The 22,817-nt window shown below is 32.3% G+C and overlaps 4 protein-coding genes across 5 annotated transcripts; 2 read left to right on the plus strand and 2 right to left on the minus strand.

Moving 5' to 3' along the window:
- The first annotated feature begins 4,065 nt into the window (after positions 1 to 4,065).
- LOC9313956 (zinc finger A20 and AN1 domain-containing stress-associated protein 6) lies at positions 4,066 to 5,578 on the plus strand. Of its 2 annotated transcripts, none has more exons than XM_021025105.1 (2): positions 4,066 to 4,539; positions 4,632 to 5,578. In XM_021025105.1, exon 2 carries the CDS (start codon positions 4,689 to 4,691, stop codon positions 5,196 to 5,198), a length of 510 nt encoding a protein of 169 aa, XP_020880764.1. In that variant the 5' UTR covers positions 4,066 to 4,539; positions 4,632 to 4,688; the 3' UTR covers positions 5,199 to 5,578. The 2 variants fall into 2 exon arrangements, with proteins under 2 accessions (XP_020880764.1, XP_020880763.1); XM_021025104.1 differs by having other exon boundaries at positions 4,066 to 4,355.
- A 334-nt stretch (positions 5,579 to 5,912) lies between these two features.
- LOC9312237 (purple acid phosphatase 21) lies at positions 5,913 to 8,839 on the minus strand. Its single transcript, XM_021025103.1, has 6 exons — positions 8,557 to 8,839; positions 8,118 to 8,409; positions 7,010 to 7,404; positions 6,641 to 6,814; positions 6,352 to 6,440; positions 5,913 to 6,218 (listed from the first exon to the last, which is right to left on the minus strand). Exons 1-6 carry the CDS (start codon positions 8,713 to 8,715, stop codon positions 6,014 to 6,016), a joined length of 1,314 nt encoding a protein of 437 aa, XP_020880762.1. The 5' UTR covers positions 8,716 to 8,839; the 3' UTR covers positions 5,913 to 6,013.
- Positions 8,840 to 9,517: 678 nt separating this feature from the next.
- LOC9313957 (purple acid phosphatase 22) lies at positions 9,518 to 12,735 on the minus strand. The gene is made up of 6 exons (XM_002877843.2): positions 12,382 to 12,735; positions 11,609 to 11,900; positions 10,976 to 11,370; positions 10,363 to 10,536; positions 10,162 to 10,250; positions 9,518 to 10,013 (listed from the first exon to the last, which is right to left on the minus strand). Exons 1-6 carry the CDS (start codon positions 12,529 to 12,531, stop codon positions 9,806 to 9,808), a joined length of 1,308 nt encoding a protein of 435 aa, XP_002877889.1. The 5' UTR covers positions 12,532 to 12,735; the 3' UTR covers positions 9,518 to 9,805.
- Positions 12,736 to 16,906: 4,171 nt separating this feature from the next.
- Positions 16,907 to 22,766, plus strand: LOC9313958 (beta-galactosidase 2). The gene is made up of 19 exons (XM_021025715.1): positions 16,907 to 17,223; positions 17,457 to 17,552; positions 17,644 to 17,756; positions 17,836 to 17,902; positions 17,997 to 18,089; positions 18,164 to 18,307; positions 19,016 to 19,104; positions 19,405 to 19,510; positions 19,595 to 19,679; positions 19,763 to 19,881; positions 19,986 to 20,147; positions 20,321 to 20,496; positions 20,599 to 20,708; positions 20,791 to 20,900; positions 21,006 to 21,116; positions 21,213 to 21,326; positions 21,706 to 21,911; positions 22,001 to 22,249; positions 22,704 to 22,766. Exons 1-18 carry the CDS (start codon positions 17,050 to 17,052, stop codon positions 22,110 to 22,112), a joined length of 2,187 nt encoding a protein of 728 aa, XP_020881374.1. The 5' UTR covers positions 16,907 to 17,049; the 3' UTR covers positions 22,113 to 22,249; positions 22,704 to 22,766.
- The last annotated feature ends 51 nt before the right edge of the window (positions 22,767 to 22,817 follow it).

Below are 22,817 nucleotides of genomic sequence, written 5' to 3' on the forward strand. Positions count from 1 at the left end.
TACAATCAAATAAATATCCATACTGAATAAAACACCATCCTCAAAACCCATGGGCCAAGCCCAATCAAGCTTAAAGATGCAAAAAAATATTGTTTGATATATATTTTTTGGTTTTAGTGAGATTCAATTTTTTCTAACCAATATTGAAAGAGGGTGAAATTTTTTTTTTGCAACTAATTTTAAATCTTAGAGGGAAACCTATCATAGACTCATAGTATAATAAAATCTTATTAGATCATCTAATATGTGGCGAAAAAATAAAATTAAAAAAGATCATCTAATATGTGATAAGCTATACTTTTTTTTTTTTTTTTTGGATAATTGGCGAAGTGATAAGCTATGCTTTGTTCTTCCCTTCTTTTCTTCCATCGTTGTTTCTTTGTTCTTTTTCTTTTTACGGCATCTATATTCGTAACTCTTCCAAAATATTTCGTTAATCTTCTATGAAGATTCTAATTAAGTACTCCCTCCGTTTCAAAATATAAGACGTTTTAGCTAAAAACACGCCGATTAAGAAGATCTACTTTTTAAAAGTTCAGCCAATCATAGAAGAGACTGCATAATAAAAATAATCATAAAATATTAAAGTAATATATAATTTGCATAAAAACTTGAAAACGACTTATATTTTGAAACAAAAAAGTTTCTCCAAAACACCTTATACTTTGAAACCGAGGGAGTATATGCTAAAAATATGTTTTCTTGCCCAACTATTCCCAATATATAATTAGTTGCCCATAGCACGAAAGATAATTTAACGGCACGTGTTGATAGTACATTAGTTAATCTATTGAAAGATAGATAGTGAGAGTGTACTATTGGGATAAAGAGGAAGGCTGGTGGACTTCCATTTTGGCTCCTCCTCTTCCAGCCTGCTTTTTCATATCTTTATCTTTACACACATTTTTTTGTAATTCCCTAATTACATTAAATTTATATTAAGTACAAAATTGAAACCGTTAAAGCTTATAAAAAGTCTTAGAATATCACAAAGTTTTTTATTTGTCCACAATGTTTATAAAGTCTTTTGGAGACTTTTTCAATTCTGCCTATAACCAATTTAGAAGTTATTCTGAGTAGTTTAGAACCATTCTTAAATCTCTTTAGTAATAGTTTTGGTACCTTTGAAATATTCTAACATTTTTCATTTTTAAAAAAATATATAGCAACTAAAATCGGTTTTGAATGTTGGTTTTTCTTTAATATGGCTTCGTTGTTACTCCTCATGTTGTACTTCCTCGTGTCATGCCTCAACTTGCCCGTCACTCGTATCTTCACTTATCGTCACTCGTTTTTGATAGTTGCAAATTTTTAATTACATGTTCATTATTTCCTATTCTACTTTTCTCGATATACACTTTTTTCTAGTAACATCTCCTTTATTAATTAATAACTAGATCATCACCCGTACTAAAGTACGGGTTAAATTTTATTTATTACCAAATTTATATAATATATATATATTAGAACTAAGTTTTAATATATTATAAATTTATAATAGTAAGTGAAAAAATATTAATTTTTTTGTCAGTACCTATATACAATATTAGAATTAGAATAAATATAGATTTTTTTCTATAATACTCAATTGTGGATAATTTTTTTTTTAAGATATGAAAACGGAAAATAATTTTATTTTTAAAAAAGTAATATTTTTTGAACAATGAGTTAATTTATGTTAACAACCACAAAATAGGATTGCATATATTTTAGTTAGATCAAAAATTAAAATATCATAAATAAATCGCATATAAAACATAGATTATTTTGAACTAATTAAGAAAATTAGCTATTATTTTGAATTAATTTAGAAAATTCCTTTTCAATTTATAATTCTTTGGTTGTTGAAATTGAGATTTGTTTGAGCTAATCTAATTACAGAATTTTTTTGAGATTTATAACTACAGAATTTACCAATTATTCGCATAATCGAATATGTTATAAACATATATTTAGTATATAATAATACCAAAATTAACCTGTGCGTGGATTCTATATTTTTATTTTAGAATCTCAATATTTCATTTTAAAATATTATGTGCACAATCTATTATTCGTTAATTCTAAAATTGCTTGTGGAATTAAATTTTCAAATATTTAGAGGTGTCAAACCATATTTAAATGTTCTACACTATTTTTAAATATTCCAAATTAAAATATTTAAATTTTTTTGTAGTTTATAAAATTATGAATTTCAAAAAACAAATTATATGAAATTAAATATAACTATTCAAATAGTTATAAGGATCAAAACTCATTTCATCATATAATATATTATATTTTACTCGCTACCTATTATAAATATTTTTAAAAATAATCAAATTAGAGTATTTATAATTTTTAACTTTTTGAACTATTAAGTATTGATGATATTCTCTAAAAATATCAAGTAAAACTTATTTTAAATGTTGCAAAGTAAAATATTTAATTTTTTATTGTAGTATATAAAATTATACATTTCAAAAAAATAAATGTATGAAATCGAATATAAATATTCAAATTCTGACCCGTTGCACAGTTGGAATTTTTGTTGAATTTATTTTTGTCTAAAAGAAATATATTACTCAAGTCTGAATTTTTGACCCGTTTAATTGTTTCCTTTATAGATTGAACAATTTATATGCGTTTTTTAAAATTCAAATCTTGGCATATGCAGAAAAAAAATTACTTTTTTTTTTAATTATGTAGATGATATGATGATTTATTTGTTTCATATAAATATAATCATATAAAGATGAGAGGTGAAGTTTAATGATTAATAACAAATTAATATGGTAAGTTAGATATCAAATCTTATATGTTCATTTTGATTGGTCATTTAAAAAATAATAATAATAACAGATTTTCGTTTTATAATTTAATTAAATTAATTAAATGACATAAATTAGTATTTTACTTGTTTATCCTTAATAAATTGAATGAAATTTGTTCTAAAATAAGATTTTTATAATGGCATTCTTAAGTAATTTTTTACAAAAAGAAAGGTTAGTTAAGGGTATCTTATAAAGTGTACTTCCCAAATAATTATATAGGATACTTAAACTTGCTCTTGTTGTGGCAGCGTCATCTAAAGGGAACTCTACCAAATGGTGATAATACGACTTATAGAAATACAACTGAACTTCGAATTTCATATTAAATTTCTATTATTAAAAATTATTCATAAATAAATAAATAGGTAAAACGGTAACGAAAAAATTTGAAATTTAGCTAAAAAAAGAATTTAAAAAAATAGTTAAAAGATGTTAATTATTTCTGATAAGTTACATGTTTAATCCGGATTGTGTTATCCTTTTAGTTTAGATTTGAGCTGTACGTGAGTTCTAAATTTTTATGAAACAGAGATTAAAAATGTGATTTGAGAATAAAATAGTGTACACAATTGATGCATCTTAGAAAAGTTAAATAAACTTTTGAACAAAAAAAATAAGGTTAAATAAACTAAGCCTATCAAACGAATGTTTGTGGTTACATGTATCACGAAATAAATTTGAATTTGTAAAACCAATTAATTACTCTCATGCATCACATTCCGAAAACATATGGTTTTGCTTCACCTAATGAAAAATAATTTAAAAATTAAAGTCAGATGACAAATTATTGTTCCCCTACAAATAAACATTCTTAACAATATCTTTGGGATATTCTAATCCTAAACCAAACCCAATCAAACGGTTTGCGTACATCATTTCCCCACTTCAAGTATCAAATTGATCATTATTAGAAGTTTTATATTTCCTTAACACATGATCATAATCTTACTTGAACCGTCCAAATTTTAATCCTTAGAAAAATCTAATAGAGACGATTGGTAGATTTAAATCCCAAGTTGACAAAAAAAGAAAGATATCAAGTGGTTCTCTTCTTACAAGGTATCAAACACGTTATGGATTTTATCTCACACGGTCCGAAGTTTGACCCATATAATAATAATTTTCTTTTTCTGGTAAGGAAAAGTGACTTTATGTTTTGTAATAAAACAAATCAAAATATACTATATAAATCAAATAAGTGACACCATCATGACAACATTTAATCAAAATATATACGATATGATCGTCGAATAGTGTTTTCATTACGTGTTTTGTAACCACTAATTGGATTACATTTCGTTAAATTAACATAATAAGCAAAATAATAGAAGAAAATAGAAAAATAAAATACCGTTAATAAATTACATTTCGTTTTTTTGCTATTTAATTTTAAGCAGCGTCGTCTCTGTTTTCGCCGTTGTTTCCTTCTTCTTCTCTCTTTCTCTTTCCTTCACGCTCTCTCTGTTATATCTCCTTTTTCTCTTCCCAATTCTCTCATCGATCACTGAATCTTCTTCTTCTTCTTCCTTCTCTTAAGAACAGGTAAAACTCAATCCCTCTCTCCTCTTCTCCTTCTTTTTCTCTCCTCTCTCTTCTCTCTTTTAATAAAAAAAAAAACCCTCTCTCTTTTTTTTTTCATTTCTGGTTTTTTTTCTTCTTTTGGTTGCCGAGAAAAAACAGAGGAAATTTTGCGATTTCTGTTTTTTTTCCTCGGTGACCAGAATCGGTTCGTTTTTTGTTTTTTTTTTTAACAAAATCTTTTCTTATTGTTATCGTTACCTAATTAATGAATCTTTTTTTGTTGTTGTTAATTTACAGATTATTTTCAACGAGCTTGATCGATAAATTCTCAAACTTTATTCTTCTTCAAGATCCATGGCGGAAGAACATCGATGTCAGACACCGGAAAGCAACCGTCTCTGTGTTAACAACTGTGGTTTCCTCGGCAGCTCCGCCACCATGAATCTCTGTTCTAATTGCTACGGCGATCTTTGCCTCAAACAACAACAACAATCCTCCATCAAATCCACCGTCGAATCTTCCCTCTCCGTATCTCCTCCTTCATCATCATCGGAGATCGCTTCCATCTCTTCTCCGATCATCCCTCCTCTCCTTAAAACTCCCTCCGTAAAGCTAGAGGTACCGGAGAAAAAGCCGGTGAATTCGCCGCCGGAGCAGAATCAGCAACAGAGGCCGAATCGGTGCACGACGTGTAGGAAACGGGTCGGGTTAACCGGATTCAAGTGCCGGTGCGGTACGATGTATTGTGGGGTCCATAGGTACCCGGAGATCCATGGATGCAGCTACGATTTCAAATCGGCCGGTCGTGAAGAGATCGCGAAAGCGAATCCGTTGGTGAAAGCAGCGAAGCTTCAGAAGATTTGATCAGAGCCGTTCGATGCGTTGACTTTTCTCGTAAGTCTTCAATTTTCTACGCGTATGTGTGTCCTCCGTCCCCCGAGAAATACGGATGGTGTCGATTTGATCTCAGCCGTTGGATCAAATGGTTTATTATTGTAAAAGATTGATTATGTATTTATCAAAGGGACACGTGTCACGTGGTTTTAGGATGGAGATGCTTTCGCTTTCTTCTTCATTTTCCTTTAATTTTATTTTCTTTTTCCTTCAGAAAGAAATAAGATTATTCGCATTGGCTTTTTTTTTTTTTTTTTTTTTTTTAATTCCGGCTTATTATTATTATTGTGTGGCTTTTGCGTGTACAAAGTCTATTCAGAAAAATCATAAAAGTTATACATTTCCGTCAATTAGATTTGGACTTTTATACACTCTTGAATATTATGATTTGATATGGATGTGGAATGTGTTGAAGAAGGCTGATAATTACATGTCTTTAATAAGGCTCTTTTTAATTAGATGGTTCCACCTAGAATGAGCATTAGGTGGTTAAGACTCAAAAATGATGAATTAACCAACGAATTTAGTTCGTCTCGCACGGTGCAGGGAAGTTCAACTAGTAGTATCAAAAATGGCTACATATATATTTTAGGAAAAGTATATGATTCAAAAGTTTGGGTATCCGCAAAAAAAAATTGGAATTTGTAACAATTCAATATAGTTTCTTTTAAATTGGAATTGGAGTATTAATTAATTAAAAGATTTATATAAATTTACCTTTTGAGTTATTTTTCTACAAAACATAAGAGGGAAAAAGAGCTTAAAATGATTAATGATATGGTGAATTAGATCTCACCTCTAAAACGATTTGAACGACAATGTGATGATGCTCTAGGGCTTTCGAAAGATACTTCATCGGCAATAAATGACATCGCGTCGTTGTTTCTATGCCACGACCAATGTGCTCGTTTATGGTCTATAATCCTTAATCTCCCATGCCCAAAACTCGATTCACGGAATACCGACAAAGGTGACTGAGGCTTTTTGAACCTGTAATTTTAGTTTGCTTATCCAATTCAGTTAAATAACCAAAAAAAAAATTACAAACAAACAAAACAATTTGATTGGGTGAAAAACATATTAATTAATTAGATTAGTAATGGCCTAATTGGAGGTGACATACCGTAAAGCAAGGCCTTCTCGGTTGCCACCGTCACCGATGGTTATGTACATTGGTCCACATGGGTCGGCCTTCTTGTTGTATATCGGCTTCTGCATTTGTCCATAATTTGCAATTATTAAAGTAAAAGAGTAATTTTAATTAAATTTACATTTATTATATATGCATGTAAGTATAATTTACAGGAATTCTAAAACAGTAAACCACTAAGATCAATCACTAAACATAATCATATAAATTCATTACGCAAAACTAAATTAAAGAAAGGTTGATGAAGATGGGAGGTACTTACGAAACGTTCGTAGGTATGAACGTGGCCGGCAAAAACGACGTCTACTTGAGCACGATAGAGCAAACTCTCCAGGGCATTTCTCATTTTCTCTCCTTCACCATAATGCGCCTTGTTTGTACTGTACCATGGCATGTGCATCACCACCACCAACCATGGCGTCTTTTTACGGTCAACCTCCCTCACACACAAAATGATATACTTTTCAAGAACTAATAGAATAGTTGAATTATTTTTTATTTTAAAACGTGTCTCGTGTAAAAGTCCAGACTAGTCTTCTGGTAGTTTCTGTTATGTAAATTTTGCAATGGCTAACTTAGAAATGCGATAAATAAATAGTGCAAATTCTTAATTTATATCCCAAATAGTTACCTTTCTTAAATCAGCTTGGAGCCACTGATACTGATCGGAGTGGGAGTCATAGGGGGTGTAAGAACCAAGCATAACCGTGTGGACGCCTGCTACATCAAAAGAATAGTAAAGATTGGAGTGAGAGAGGCTCTCAGCGTGAGGCATGAGCCATCGCGCATTGTAGGACGTGAAGCTTATTTGGTCATTGATCGGGAAAGACTCGATCTCGTGGTTCCCCTCCGTGACCATCCACGGGCGGGTGCTAGCCAAAGTCTCTAAGAGGCGGCCAAAGGAGTCCCAAAGTGGCTGGTGGGTGTCTGCGTAGGAGAGGTCACCGGGAAGTAGGAAAACATCGAAGTCCCGTTTCATCATCTGATCTAATGTGCTTAATGTCCAATCGGTTTGGCCTAGGTCACCTTCAATTTCACATAAAATACCGGTTTTTCGTATGTCCACAATAAGCCATTAGTGTTCACTTTATGAATCAACATGTAATTGATTATGAACCAATTCATGCATGGATAACCGACGATAATAATTAAAAATAAAATAAAATGATGAGACGTGTCTATAAACTATAAAACTTTGAGATTTTGGCGTATACTTCAGAACAATCAAACTCCAACGGGAAAGTTGTGGACATGTATAAAAAGTGGAATGCATGTAACTTCCTGCACGGTTTGCATGCTATTGCATAAATATATTTAGTCCAATTTTAAGTATTTTACTAAGCATGACGTTTATTGAAAACCGAAAATGAAATAGATGGACAAGCTTAGACGGAGTATGAACCAATCACAACTCGAAAATAAGAAAAATACTTATCTTTATATTTAATATATTTGGATCACTCCACTCACTACTAATTAGTTTTGAGATTAGTTTTGAGTTGAAAGTTCATGAGTCATCTCCCTTTTGTCTTATCACAATATTTCTACGTACACTTTTTTTTTGCCAAAAGATGGTTAAGACTTAAGATGTAAAGTTATCATCCCTCTCTAAGCCTAAAACTCATAAGCAATTAGACCTTCCATTCCAAAGGGATCCATCAGTGTTAAAATCTTGAATCCCAATAAATGACAAAACAGTGATAAAATGAAGAAAAGAGAGTTAAAGAACGGACTATTACCAGCGACGGCAAATTCGATCGGAAATTTGGATGGAGGGGTTTTGAAAGAAAATTCGTCACCGTGACCACCACAACGGTAATAGTATTTGGTGTTGGGTTGAAGAGGACCAATCTTGACATGGTGGATCTTGCCAGAGTTGTAGAAGAAGTATCTGTAAGAAGTAGATTCTCCGGCGGTTTTCTTGTCGTACTTTTTTGGATGTTTACCGTACTCCACCATCGATGCCACATGCATGTCGTCCGTTGTGTATGTTACTCTCATGTGGTCTTTACCCGCCAATGATATGTGTACCTATATATGTCTATATTAATATATAGATGATCATCTTTAACCAATAGAAATAAATGAGTATATGCATGCATGCCACAGGCCCACAGTCCCTATAAAAAAGTTAGCTTTCAAAATCGTGTGGGCAATGAGAAAGAGATGTAAATGAACCTGTTGAGGATGGAACTTTGGACGCCCGTGAGAGACAATGAAGAGGGGACGAGGTGGCGGGCGGGTGAAGTTCGAATCATAGTTAGCTTGACATACAAACGGAGAGAGCAAAAGGAGAGAAAAGCTAATTAAGAGACCAAAGATTTTCATCATCTTCATTTTCAAAGAGTTGATGTTGGTGAAGATGAAGGAGAAGAAGAAGATGTGATGGATTGATCAAATATTGAAGAGATCGGGGGATGTTTGAGGTTTGTTTATACAACTCGTCAAGTCACACAGTTTGTTTGTTATTATTTTGTTTATAAAAAAAAAAGTTTAATTAGGTTGCAGCTGCTTTATGCATCTTCCTATTATTTATTAAAAAAAAAAACAAATTAAATAAGAAATGTGAAGGTTTTTTGTAATTTTAATAAGCTTGATGACCCAAAAAAATAAAACTATTTTATTGTTATTATCCTGGTAAGTATTTTAAATGGAAAATAATACATTTGTCCAAATAAGTGTTTGGTAAAAGGCTAAAAAAAAGAAAGGATATATAATTTTTTTTAAGAAGAAACAAGATATACAGTAAAATGAAAAGACTATCTAGTAAAATTGTTTCAAGGAGGCAAATGTGCTTAGAGTATGGATCTAATTTTGTTAAAATATTAAGAAAGTGATGGAAAACTAATGAATACTACAAGGACGAAATTGGTCCACTTTTAAATTCCCAAGTTGATTGGTGAGTGGGCAATACCACTCAAGAACACATACGGGTGGTTTGGTACAATCCAACATAATGCGATAGTACTTATATATTAGACTTTACCAGTTCTTTTCTTTTATATGTTTTTAGTGGATTATTCTCAATGTTTCGGATATCCATGTTTGGACTAAATATCAGGTAAACTCCAGAGCGTACATACAAAAAAAATAACGATCTAGAAAAAACGGAGCAGATTACTCCCAATGCCCACCTCTAAAATCCAGCATATACCAAATTTTTATTCAAGATCTAAAATTACTAAGCTTGCTTTTCACAGAGAATTTTAACTCTTAACATTCTACAATCATAATATGTTATAGAAGACATTACTTATATACATGAAATTTTTCATTTTAACACAAAATTATTCTAAATGTTTGATTGAATACACTCGCTCCCCCAGTCAATGCCGGTCCAATGACAAAATGATATTTGTAGTTCCTTGCTATTCTACCAGCGATCCAATGAACAAAAGAAGTATAAAACGTTTTTTGGTATGATGATTTAGAGCTCATCACTGGAACGACTCGAAGGCCAACATGACGATGATGTGCTAAGACTCTCAAGCCAGACTTCATCAGCAAGAAGTGAGTTCGAGTCATTGTTTCTATGCCATGACCAATGTGCTCGTTTCCCGTCCATAACCTTCAATCTCCCATGTCCAAAACTCGATTCGCGGTATTCCGATAAAGGTGAAGGAGGCTTCTTGAACCTATGATTTAAGTTATAAGAAAAGAAAAAACAGGTTGCAATCAATTTATTGAATTCATTTAAATGATCAAATTTATTAAACAATAACCTTTAGATTGGTGGGAAAATATGAAATTATAGATTTGGATTTATAATGGGAGGTAACTTACGATAAAGCAAGGCCTTCTCGGTTGCCTCCGTCACCGATGGTAATGTATATAGGCCCACATGGGTCGGCCTTGTTGTTATATACACGTTTCTGCATCAATCAATTCGATATCAATTAATCCTTAATTAAATGGTACAATAATGATTTAATGAAATCTTCAATTAGAAAAAAAAAAAAAAAGATTAACGAAGATGAGGCTTACGAAACGTTCGTAGGCATGAACATGTCCGGAAAAGACGACGTCGACTCGAGCACTAAAGAGCAGACACTCCATAGCTACCCTCATGCTCTCTCCTTCACCTTCATGTGCCTCGTTCGTGTTGTACCACGGAGCGTGCAGCAACACCACCACCCACGGCGTCGTTTTACGGTCAACCTTTTTCCAATACAAAAAAAACCCCAAGATTGAACTCTTACGTAACATTTTATAATTATGGGTCATTGTGTTAAAAAACCTTTCGACTTTTTCATGTAAAATGTATTTACTGATAAACAAAAATCTTAACAAAGAATGCTTGAAACTTTTTTGAAAGAAACTTCTTCACAGGCTATCAGGTTTTATGTATATACCCATATGTTTCTATTTAATATATTACATAATTAAACTTAAGATTAATAGCTTTGATTAAATTTTGTAAGTAGATTTTTTTTTTTTTTTGAAAAATCACCTAAAATTTGAAAGCGGTGTGTGTTTTAATATATATAAAAAAAAAAATTAAAGTAGCTTTAGAACGATCTTTTTTGTGTGAAAGGTATGAAATGATTATGTGTTAAGCATTTTTCCAACTTAAGTTGCATTATTTAGAAAAACTAACCTTTGCTAGATCGGCCTGGAGCCATTGATACTGATCAGAATCAGAATCAAAGTCGGTGTAAGAACCAAGCATAACGGTGTGGACACCGGCTACGTCAAAAGAGTAGTACAGGTTGGAGTCAGAGAGGCTCTCGGTGTGAGGCATGAGCCACCGGGCATTGTATGACTTGAAGGTTGTGTGTTCAAAGATTGGGAAGAACTCGATCTCGTGGTTTCCTTCAGTAACCATCCAAGGACGCTGGCTCGCGAGTGGCTCCACCAGGCGACCAAAGGAGTCCCAAAGTGGCTGGCTAGTGTCAGCATAGGAGAGGTCGCCAGGAAGTAGAAAGACGTCGTAGTCTTGACTCTTTATCTGAGATAATGTTGCTGCTGTCCATTCGGTTTGGCCTAGGTCGCCTTCAATATCACATAAAAAACCAGTCTTACATTAATTTGACATGAAAATTTTATCCCAACAAATAGTATAGTGGTGTGAAAATGCATGATCCGATCCAACCCAACTTGTCATGGATTGAGTGTTTTGTACGTTAGGATTAACATCAACAATTCATTATCTATAGATGAAACTCAACCAACATAAGATCACTAAAGTTCCTAAAGTCTCCAATTCAAATATAAGTCTTAGGAAGTTTACCTACGATTGCGAACTCGACCGGAAAAGTTGACGGAGGGGTCTTGAAAGAAAATTCAGGGCCGTTTCCGCCACAACGGTAGTAGTAAGTGGTGTTGGGTTGGAGAGGTCCAATCTTGACGTGGTGGATTTTTCCGGATTTGTAGAAAATGTATTTGTAAGAAGTGCATTCTCCGGTGGCTTTTCCATCGTACTTTCCTGGTTGTTTACCGTATTCCACCACCGACTCCACCTTGTTGTCTTCCGTTATGAATGTTACTCTCATGTGGTCCTTACCCGCCAATGATACATGCACCTTTATTTTATTAAATGTGTAGATTAATAAGAAATAATCATTAATAATTTCGAGTGAATAAACACATAACTTAAAGATAAGTACGGTCTTTTCTGGCACACCGCACACAGATAAAAATATCACAAAAAGTAGTGATTTATAACGTATAAAGAAGCCATAATAGAATCAACAAAAAATATGGGGTTTTATTCATCATTATAAGTAGCAAAATAAATAACATGAATATGTGATAGGTTTTTTCTTTTTTCGTCATGAATAACATACACACACGAATATGTGATAGATTTTAAGGACATAAAACAAGGAGAGAAAAGGAATCCATCATTCAATCTACCTGGATACAAATACGTTGTCCTTATAAATCTCACATTCCATAACCAACGGAAGATGAAAAATAGTTGGAACTAAAAACACAAGGAACAATTTTGACTTGAAAATTATATGAAGTTGTTGAAAAAGAGAGTTAGTTAAATCAAAGAACCTGTTGCGGATCGAATTTGGAGCGGTCATTATGGACGAAGACGATGGGACGAGGCGGCTCGCGGCTACGTTCAGGTACATCGGCTTGAGATATGAACGGACAAAGGAACAAGAGAGTAAAACTAAGAAAGAAGAGACCAAGAAGTTTCATTTTCTTGTTTAAAGAGTAAAAGTTGGAGAAGAATAATTGATTATTATTGAAGTGATCGGTAGATGTTTTCAGATGTGTTTACACTTTATACCCCTCTCGTTAGCCATCGCGTCAAGTTACTTCATTTCCTTTTTTTATTTATAATTCAAAAAACTGTCATATATACTTTCTGTGAGGTTTGCTTGCAGCTTTCTTTATCTTTCTATTATTTTAAAAATAACCAAATTAGAAGGTCAATGCTTGAATTGTTTAATTATAAGGTTTTCGTAACCATAAAGAACCCTAGAAATTAGAAAAAAAAATGAGACGTATTATATGAAGATTTTAATATAAAGTGTCGTCCGTGTATTCGTATATCTGTATGAAAATTGTATCAATGGTGTCAAATTATTCTTTAATAATATCGCTAAGTCTGTAATATAATTAGAAGATAATTGTTTGCCTGTTTGAAGAAAGTCATTACGTTGTTACATTGGATAGAAAATGTATTAGTTACGATATATGAATCGAAGTGAAACAGAATAAACTTCTCAAAAAAACAGAAAGTTGAACTGAATAAGTAACTTTGAATACAAGTTAAAAAATGAAACAATGTATAGTAACTAACATCGTTTAAGAATGTGTAGATTATGGACATAATTTTTTTTATGGACTTAATTTTATATATATATATTAAGGAACTAGGAAATTTAAGAAAACGTTGAATAATAAAAAATAGAAATAGGAAAAAAGGGGTCCATTTTTTAAGTTCCGACGTCGGCAACTGGGTCATTGAGGAAGAAGCCTCAAGACCATAAACGAGTGATATGGTACCATTCAATAAATCGTTTTCCTATTAGACTTTACTATAATGTTTTTTTTTTGGGTTGTTTGGTCGACTGAATTTAAATCTTGATGTGATGGAAATTGACGACATGCCAATTTCCCATCTAATATCTAAGATTATTCAGCTTCATGTGAATGAGCAAAGCAAGCACCTGTTTTCTGTTTTTATTAGTCACATTTTTAATTAGTGTCTCGAAAAAATTGTATAACAAAAAAAATGAAGCTCGAATTTTTTTTGAGCATGTGTATTTATTGGATTATAATGTAGGAGTTGTCTTATCTCGGTTATCTAATTATAATATTAATGGTAGTGGCCGGTGATCGAGAAACAATATAAATTAATCCAAAGTGTACATTATTTCACGATATTACTCTAGTTATGGTAGGCAAAAAACAACAATTAAATATTTTCATGTGTTTCGTAATCAACGGCGAGATCATTTAACCACCGAATGATGGCCATGTGTCAAACAATGAACAAGTAAGGAAGACGAGAAAGAGTAAAACAAGTAATCCGATGGAACGTGCGAAGATGAATAACATGAATCATGTCATCTGGCCAGTGGCCACGTTGCTTAGTTAATAGGGTCCTAACGAATATGCTTTATGGATCTTTTCCTAATTACAAATAGAAAATACGAATAAATGATTTATGTGTTACGTATTTTTTGATAAGCCGTGTACGGACGATTGACTTTTTCTTTTCGTTTGGATATTGAAATGGAAATAGCATATGCCATATTATATACCAAAGTTCCACTCCACATCCAATCCTAAAACTTTTGACTCATATTCGAATAATAAGAATGTTTTGGCGAAGTATAAAAATAACTCAATTATCACCAAGTCCACTATTTTCATTTTTCTTTTATTACTATTAAGATGTAGTTATATTTGGCAAGAGATATTGATTGAAAACACCAATTCAAGAAATAAATAAATAAGGGGGATCACATGATTCATCCCTTTTAATTGACTTAGAAGAGGTCCGTTTACAATTCGGCAATATTGCTTAAGATAAACTTTTTGTTAATGTTAAAACTTAAAAAGAAAAAAAAAAAACTTTACGTCAACCATTTAATCTCTTAAACAGTTAAACGCACCAAATCTGATGGCTTGATTAGTGACATTATATGGTTGCAATATAATCTCAATGTAGCAAATGTTCATATTATCTGGGTTGGGCTATCTGAGCGTTCATGGGCCCATTATATTTACAAGCCTAAAAAGGAGATTTTGTAAGCCCCAAACGATTTACTTTTGTGGAGCATAAAGACGAATTATATTTTAATTCAAAATTTGTTAATAAAATAAAATAATTACCATATAATTAAATTTTTTTCTTTTAACATCTTTGGATCGACAAGACCCGATCCATAGCCAATTCCTACTACGCAGGGTAACGCGACTTACTGGAGTCGAATTCCGGTGGAGAAGACGGAGTCAAATGGACTAAACCACTTGACTAAAACACATCTCCCAATTAAATTTAATTAATAGAGACAAAATAGAAAATGTAAGTGGTACTCTTTGGTAGAAACCTAGACAAGTAGTCTAGCTTTTCCCTTTTTTTTTTTTTTTTCCTTTTCTTTTTTGGGACAAACGAGACAAGTAAATCTATAGTATGATATGAATGCAAAATGCATGAAAAATGATGTGGTAAACAATAAGGTTGATTAAACCAACAAAATCACAAAACATCAGTACTTAAATGTGGGTATGCACAAATCTAATTACCATATTGGTGAATGTTGTTTACTTAACCATTCATGTCCCGTAAAATAGAGTACGTAAATGTTTTCTACCATTTCTTGTTGAAAACATGTGTGATGAACTGATGATGATTAATAAATTAAAATTTGTTAAGTCTTGTCTGTTCTTTATTTTTTTTTAAATTATTTTTTTGGGCAAATCTTGTCTGTTCTTATCCTTGAATTAAAACGATACAGATAGAGACATACGTGGGTTACTAGACACAGACGACCCAATTAGTTGACCCTAAAAAAAAAAAAAAAAAACTAATTGACCCTTTTTAGCATTACTTTCGATCTTTCTTTTGTGTTAAATATATATATTCAATCTATTAAAAAGAAGTTATTATGTTTTTGTCGATCGCATTCACATTATCAATTATCCGATTTGCTTCGAAATAACTTTAAATATCCCAAACTCGAATAAGGTGATTTACTTATAAGCTATAACCACAAAAAGTTTATTAGGCTGATCCAGTCCTTAATGAGCTGATTGCCGGCATATTTCAACCCATAAAAGTCGAACTTAACGTCTGAAATACCTGCACAGAAGAATGTACTATATGAATATCAGAATTTTAGTAAAACTCTTTATAGTTACTAAATATCATGCTTTCATTTTGCTATTAATTAGTCATTGCAGACTATAAGAGACTCAATAGTTAGATATTTGTTTTTAACTTTAAATCGATAAGAAATTTAATACCAGAATATTGGTATAACTGTTTGAACAAACCAAACTTACTCGTAAAATTTAGTATTTGTTAATGCAATTTACATTTTAAATTAAAAAGATTTCTTATTATTTATTTCCTGGAACATTTTTAACAAACTTTTTTTTTCCTGGAACGTATAGCTCTCCAGTAGTCTCCATCATCTATATTGCAATTACTTTGTAAACTTCAATATGTTTTACCTACTTTAGAGTCACGAACCACACAACTTGCACTGATCAGTATCCTATTTTTCAGAGTTTTTTCTTACACGATTAACTGTTCATATACATGGTTTCCCTCTTTAATCATTTACTATATAGTGTTTAAAGGTGTCGTATTTTTCTTTAATTCATATAGCGACTGACAACAATGTGATGTCGCCGAACCATAATCGTAAATGACGGGCCTGATTGGTAACAACTGTAGCTTTACATTTTTTGCTGTAGAATTATGACTGTAGGTTTATTTGCTGTGGCTGTAGATTTTATTGCTGTAGAATTTTGGCTGTAGAATTTAAAATTTTGGAAAGTTGAAAATTATGTGCTTTAGAAAAAAATGCTTTCTACAGCCCAAAAAATGAATTAAGGAAATATTTTGGATGTGAGAAAAAAAAAGAAAGCCAAAGCTTCTAAAGCTTGATTGGATGTATTTCAAATCTTTAGAAATTTTTTTGCTTTGTAAAAACTTTAAAGCACTTGCCAATCAGGCCCGACATCTCTGTTGTAAGTCATAAAGAGATTAATAGTGGAGTTGCCGAGTTGATCACCACTTTAGATTACATAATTTTTTCCCAGGCCTAAAAGAAAATATTACTTTCTATATATTCAAACATAGTAAATGTTTAAAGAGGTGAAGGAAAAAAAAATAGATAAAACAAAATATTAATCAAAGAACGGTTTTTTTTTTATATATACTACACTTAACAAAAAAAAATATCAAAAGATATATGAAAAATCCTAAATTGGTAGGGCACCAAGTTTTAATGTCATCCGCTCAAAAAAGCAGAGAGATCGGTCCCATTATAGTTTTCCTCAATTTCATATGCATTCGATAATCTATCTATATGTACAGTGACATAAGTCAGCCTTTACATATATGTACATATAGCTTCTAGATTCTCATTCATTCCAATCACAGAGCTGATAATTTCAGCAGAATCTTTTTTACCAGTTTTAAAAAAGAAACAAAAAGACAGAGAAAAGTTGAGTTATTTAAAGAAGGGGAAAATGGGTATGCATTTTAGAGATAAAGCATGGATTTTTCTAGCAATTTTGTGTTTTTCATCGTTGATTTGGTCGACTGAAGCAGTGGTCACTTATGATCATAAAGCTTTAATCATCAATGGACAGAGAAGGATCCTTATCTCCGGTTCAATTCACTATCCAAGAAGCACTCCTGAGGTAATCTCTAATTATTCTTTAACATCTTTGTTTAGTTACATGCAAACTTTTTTGGTTATGAACAAATTTTCTTCTGGAATTTCTGAAATGATTGCTTTGATTTTCTGCACATAGGTTTTTGGTTTTTCTGTAATCTGCTAATATATAGTATAGGCAATTTCATCACAAAATTACATTGGTTTTGTATATATGAAGTTAAAAGTAGAAAATTGTGGATGTTCTGTTCTATGCAGATGTGGCCTGATCTTATAAAGAAGGCCAAAGAAGGAGGTTTGGATGTTATACAAACTTATGTTTTCTGGAATGGACATGAACCTTCTCCTGGAAATGTAATTTAAGGAATTTAACAATTTTATTACTTGACTCATAAGTCATATAAACTCTTTAGTTTCTAATGCTCTGTATATTTGTTTGCTCCAGTATTATTTTCAGGACAGATATGATCTGGTTAAATTCACCAAACTGGTGCATCAAGCTGGTCTATATCTTGATCTAAGAATTGGTCCATATGTTTGTGCCGAGTGGAATTTTGGGTAAATATAATAAACAGAAACTGTGTATATTATACGTATATATAAATTTATTTCTATTTTATTTATGTATTAATTTTAGGGGATTTCCGGTTTGGCTCAAATATGTTCCTGGTATAGTTTTCAGAACAGATAATGAACCTTTCAAGGTACACAATTCTAGAAGTAACCAACTTCAATTTTCATTTTTTTTATAAAAAAATTGAGAATTACAAAATGTAACTTGATGTGATGATTGAAAAGATTGCAATGCAAAGATTCACAAAGAAGATAGTGGATATGATGAAAGAAGAAAAGCTGTTTGAGACTCAAGGAGGACCCATCATTCTCTCACAGGTTTGTGTCTTCTTTGCCTAGTTGTTTAACTTGATACAAAGACTATAATAATGTGAATGAATAAAAATGGACAGATAGAGAATGAGTATGGACCAATGGAATGGGAGATGGGAGCAGCAGGAAAGGCTTACTCAAAATGGACAGCTGAAATGGCATTGGGACTGTCCACAGGTGTCCCATGGATTATGTGCAAGCAAGAGGATGCTCCTTACCCCATTGTATTTTTCTCTTTTCCTTCCTTCCTCTCTTCTTATTTTATTTACCCCTTGATTAGGATGTTCCATTTTGGTTTTGGTTAATCTTGGTTTAGATAGCATCCTAATTAATTTAATGCCAAAATTCTTAGTATGGTTGAGTTTGGTAGAGTTTCTATTTTCGTTTGAATTCTGCTTTTTATCAACCTATTTATATCGATTTGAAAGGTTTTTAAAACATTAAATCGATATTATATGGTTAATTCATAAAGGTTACATTTAAGTTGGGTGGGGGTTAGGTTTATATGCTTATCCGGATAGAATCAATACATTGTTATCAGATCAAATTTTGCTTTTGTCGGCAATTAGATATTCTTTAAGCGAAAGAAGATATTTGTTTGTTATTATTTTGTCATTTATGTATTTTATAATTTGAAAATCATTACTTATTTCCTTGGTGGGTTAACTTTTGAATTTTTTGGCCTTTAATTTATCTTTAAGTCAAAATTCTCTTTTTCTTGTTAGCCATTGTTGTCTTTCGGTATATAGTTACAATAAAATATCGTTTTCCCATTTACTTGCTTGCCTTTGATGTCTTTTTTCCATTTAAATTACATAGAGGCACCGGCCAAAAAAACAAAAAAGAATCCGTGGGGACAATTTTTCTTCAACTTTATTTATAATTTAAATGTTTTTACCAATTTATTTGACGTTGAAGTAAAAATATAACAGATAGACACATGCAATGGGTTTTACTGTGAGGGTTTCAAACCAAACTCAGACAACAAGCCGAAATTGTGGACAGAGAACTGGACTGGTTGGTAAGTCACAAAGCTATTTCAATTCATACAGAATCATGCATCTTTTTTTTTTTTTTTTTTTTTGATAACTCAGGTGATCCTAAAGGTTTTCTAGGCCCAAAGACTAATCCTGGGGTCCGGGGAAACCATGTTAAATTGCTCGAACCCCGGTGGCCAATGCTACTCGAACCCAGATGGCGGGAATTACCTCCCTTTACCACTGGACCAAGGCGACTTGGTTCATGCATCTTTTTGTTTTCTTTATATATCAATCTTTTGTAAAATAGAGAGTATAGTAATATGTACGTGATAAATTCTTAGGTTCACGGAATTTGGAGGTGCGATACCAAATAGACCAGTCGAAGACATTGCGTTCTCCGTGGCTCGTTTCATACAGAACGGTGGTTCTTTTCTGAATTATTATATGGTAACTTTAATAATTTTATTAAATATAAAAATAGAATAAAATTAATTTATGATTTAAGAGTTAAATAAGAAAATGCTGTCACAGTATTATGGAGGGACCAACTTTGATAGAACAGCCGGTGTTTTCATCGCCACAAGCTATGACTACGATGCTCCTCTTGACGAATATGGTAATTAATTCTGCTCAGCTGTCTATTCGATTTAATTGACTATTCTCTAACGTTTTTGTTTGTGTGTGTATGTGTGTGAAAAGGATTACTGAGAGAACCCAAGTATAGTCACTTGAAAGAGTTACATAAGGTCATTAAGCTGTGTGAACCTGCATTGGTCTCCGTTGATCCCACCATCACATCGCTCGGCGATAAACAAGAAGTAAGTATGCAAATTAATGAAATGAAATAATATTGAAGATATATAAGAAGCATAAAATAAAGATTCAATGATTCATACATATTTTGTTTTTGTTATGTTTTCAGGTTCATGTGTTCAAGTCCAAGACTTCTTGCGCTGCATTTCTCTCGAACTACGACACGAGTTCTGCAGCAAGAATTATGTTTAGGGGATTTCCGTATGATTTGCCTCCTTGGTCTGTTAGTATTTTACCAGACTGCAAAACCGAGTATTACAACACTGCAAAGGTTAATAAACTAAAAGCTTATATCCTAACTTTTATATATGGCAACATTATTTAACACATTGAAAATTTACTTTCAATTAAAGATTCACAGAGGACTTTCAAATAGTTTAAGACGGTCTTGACCTTGTTGATCTTGACTTATATATGTGTTTTTTTTTTTTTTTTGTGATATAGATCCGTGCACCAACCATACTTATGAAGATGGTTCCTACTAGCACGAAATTTTCCTGGGAATCGTACAACGAAGGAAGCCCTTCTTCAAATGATGATGGTACATTTGTTAAAGATGGTCTTGTGGAACAAATAAGCATGACCAGAGATAAAACAGATTATTTCTGGTATTTAACGGAGTAAGTAATTTTTGAACTCTTTTACTGATGAAATCTCAATATCTTGCTTGTTTACTAATCACACTTGGGTTTGTTTTATGTTGAATATGCGGTTATTCTCAGTATTACTATTGGTTCTGATGAGAGCTTTTTGAAGACTGGTGATGATCCTCTTCTTACCATTTTTTCGGCTGGGCATGCTCTTCATGTATTCGTTAATGGCCTGCTTGCAGGTAAAATCATAGAAACTTGAAGGCCAAACTCTCCTTTTGGAAAAAAGTATAATGTTTTAAAACATTATTTTCTTTGTTTTAGGAACTTCCTATGGAGCACTGAGCAACTCAAAGCTCACATTTAGTCAAAAGATCAAATTGAGTGTTGGTATCAACAAACTTGCTCTGCTAAGTACTGCAGTGGGTCTTCCGGTTAGTGATGATCTTGCTTCTGTTAGAATATCTCACATTGTAAATAAATATGGATCTAGCATAGGAAAGACCATAAGTTTTGTGATCTCCATTATTTTTTCGCAGAACGCTGGTGTGCATTATGAGACTTGGAATACTGGTGTTCTAGGACCAGTCACATTGAAGGGAGTTAACTCTGGGACATGGGATATGTCTAAATGGAAGTGGTCTTACAAGGTTCTCTTGAACATGGGTTTGATGAAAAACACTTTAATTTTTACCAACCACAACAATACTAAACTAAATGTGCTTCTTTTTATTTGTGATGAGTAGATTGGTATTAGAGGTGAAGCTATGAGCTTTCATACCATAGCTGGAAGTTCAGCTGTGAAATGGTGGATAAAAGGATCATTCGTGGTCAAGAAGGAACCCTTGACCTGGTACAAGGTAAGAAATATTCTCTCATACATCTTCTTAAAAAGAGATCTTGTAAGCTTAAATGTGTGTTTCGAAACACAAATGAAATGGTTTAAATGTCAAACTATATGATATTTTCATATACCTAGACGTAAATATTTATTGGTTAATTGTAATGATGCATTTAAAAAAAAAATGGCAAATGAATTAAAAGGTTTATATATGATTTGTTTATTGATACATGTGTAAAACACTTAAAAACATATAATTCACATTAGTTAGGAATGTAGCTAACATTCTTAATCTGGATTTTGTGATATATAAATTCGAACTATGGATGTTATTGTACTTAGTTATGAACCTAATATAAGATAAATTCATATCGGATTCTTGTTGTCTCTATATGTAGTCTTCTTTTGATACACCGAAAGGCAACGAACCACTGGCTTTGGACATGAACACAATGGGGAAAGGTCAAGTTTGGGTAAATGGACATAACATTGGACGCCACTGGCCTGCCTACACGGCTCGTGGGAACTGCGGACGCTGCAATTATGCTGGAATTTACAACGAGAAGAAATGTCTCAGTCACTGTGGTGAACCTTCACAAAGATGGTTAGAAGAAAAATAAAACACTATCTTTCTCTTGTTCTTATTATTTGCTCAAAAATCTAACTCACATGATTGATTTAATAATGTTTCAGGTACCATGTGCCTCGTTCATGGCTAAAACCATTTGGGAACCTTCTAGTTATATTTGAGGAATGGGGTGGTGATCCAAGTGGAATCTCTCTTGTTAAAAGAACAGCCAAATGAAGCTTCTTACTTCGTTTTTTTTCTGGACACAATCTTTGTGTGGTTACAAAAGCATGCATAGATTGTCATGTACAGATATAGTTGCATTTATTGGCTCTTTGTGGAAGAATGTTATATGTATCCCCTGCTCTAATAATGTATTGCAAGCCTTGTTTTAAAAATCGCTAGGCGCTAGTCGGGCGTTCGGCATGGGCCTAGCGATTAATCGGAAAATCGGATTAAAATCGGGGATTAATCGGAGATTAGTTTTAGGGTTATTTTAATATTTTTAAAATATATTAATCCAATATTGTAAAAATTTATGATTTTTATTACAAATTTATGATTTTTATTAAAATTTGAACACAAGCTATTGTAAAACATCACAAACTCTCCATTCAAATGATTGAATAACAAAAATAAAAAGTTTTTTTATACTTGCAATCTAAAAAATAATCGGGGTATATAAGATTAGGCGGAAAGTAATCGGATTAGGCGGAGAATAATCGGGTTACTGATTTTTTAGGGGATTAGTCATTAATCGAGGCGGATAGGGTGGGCCTAGCGATTAAGCGGGGAGTAATCGGGGCTAGGCGGGGATTTTTAGAACAGGGATTGCAAGTGTATAAAATAACTATTTACATAATAAACCAAAACAAGCAAATCTTTTTTATTTTCGTACATCATCAAATCAGCTGAAACATGAATTTTCTTTTTTCAGTACCG

Source organism: Arabidopsis lyrata, assembly GCF_000004255.2.
Source record: "Arabidopsis lyrata subsp. lyrata unplaced genomic scaffold ARALYscaffold_5, whole genome shotgun sequence".
NCBI lineage: Eukaryota > Viridiplantae > Streptophyta > Magnoliopsida > Brassicales > Brassicaceae > Arabidopsis > Arabidopsis lyrata.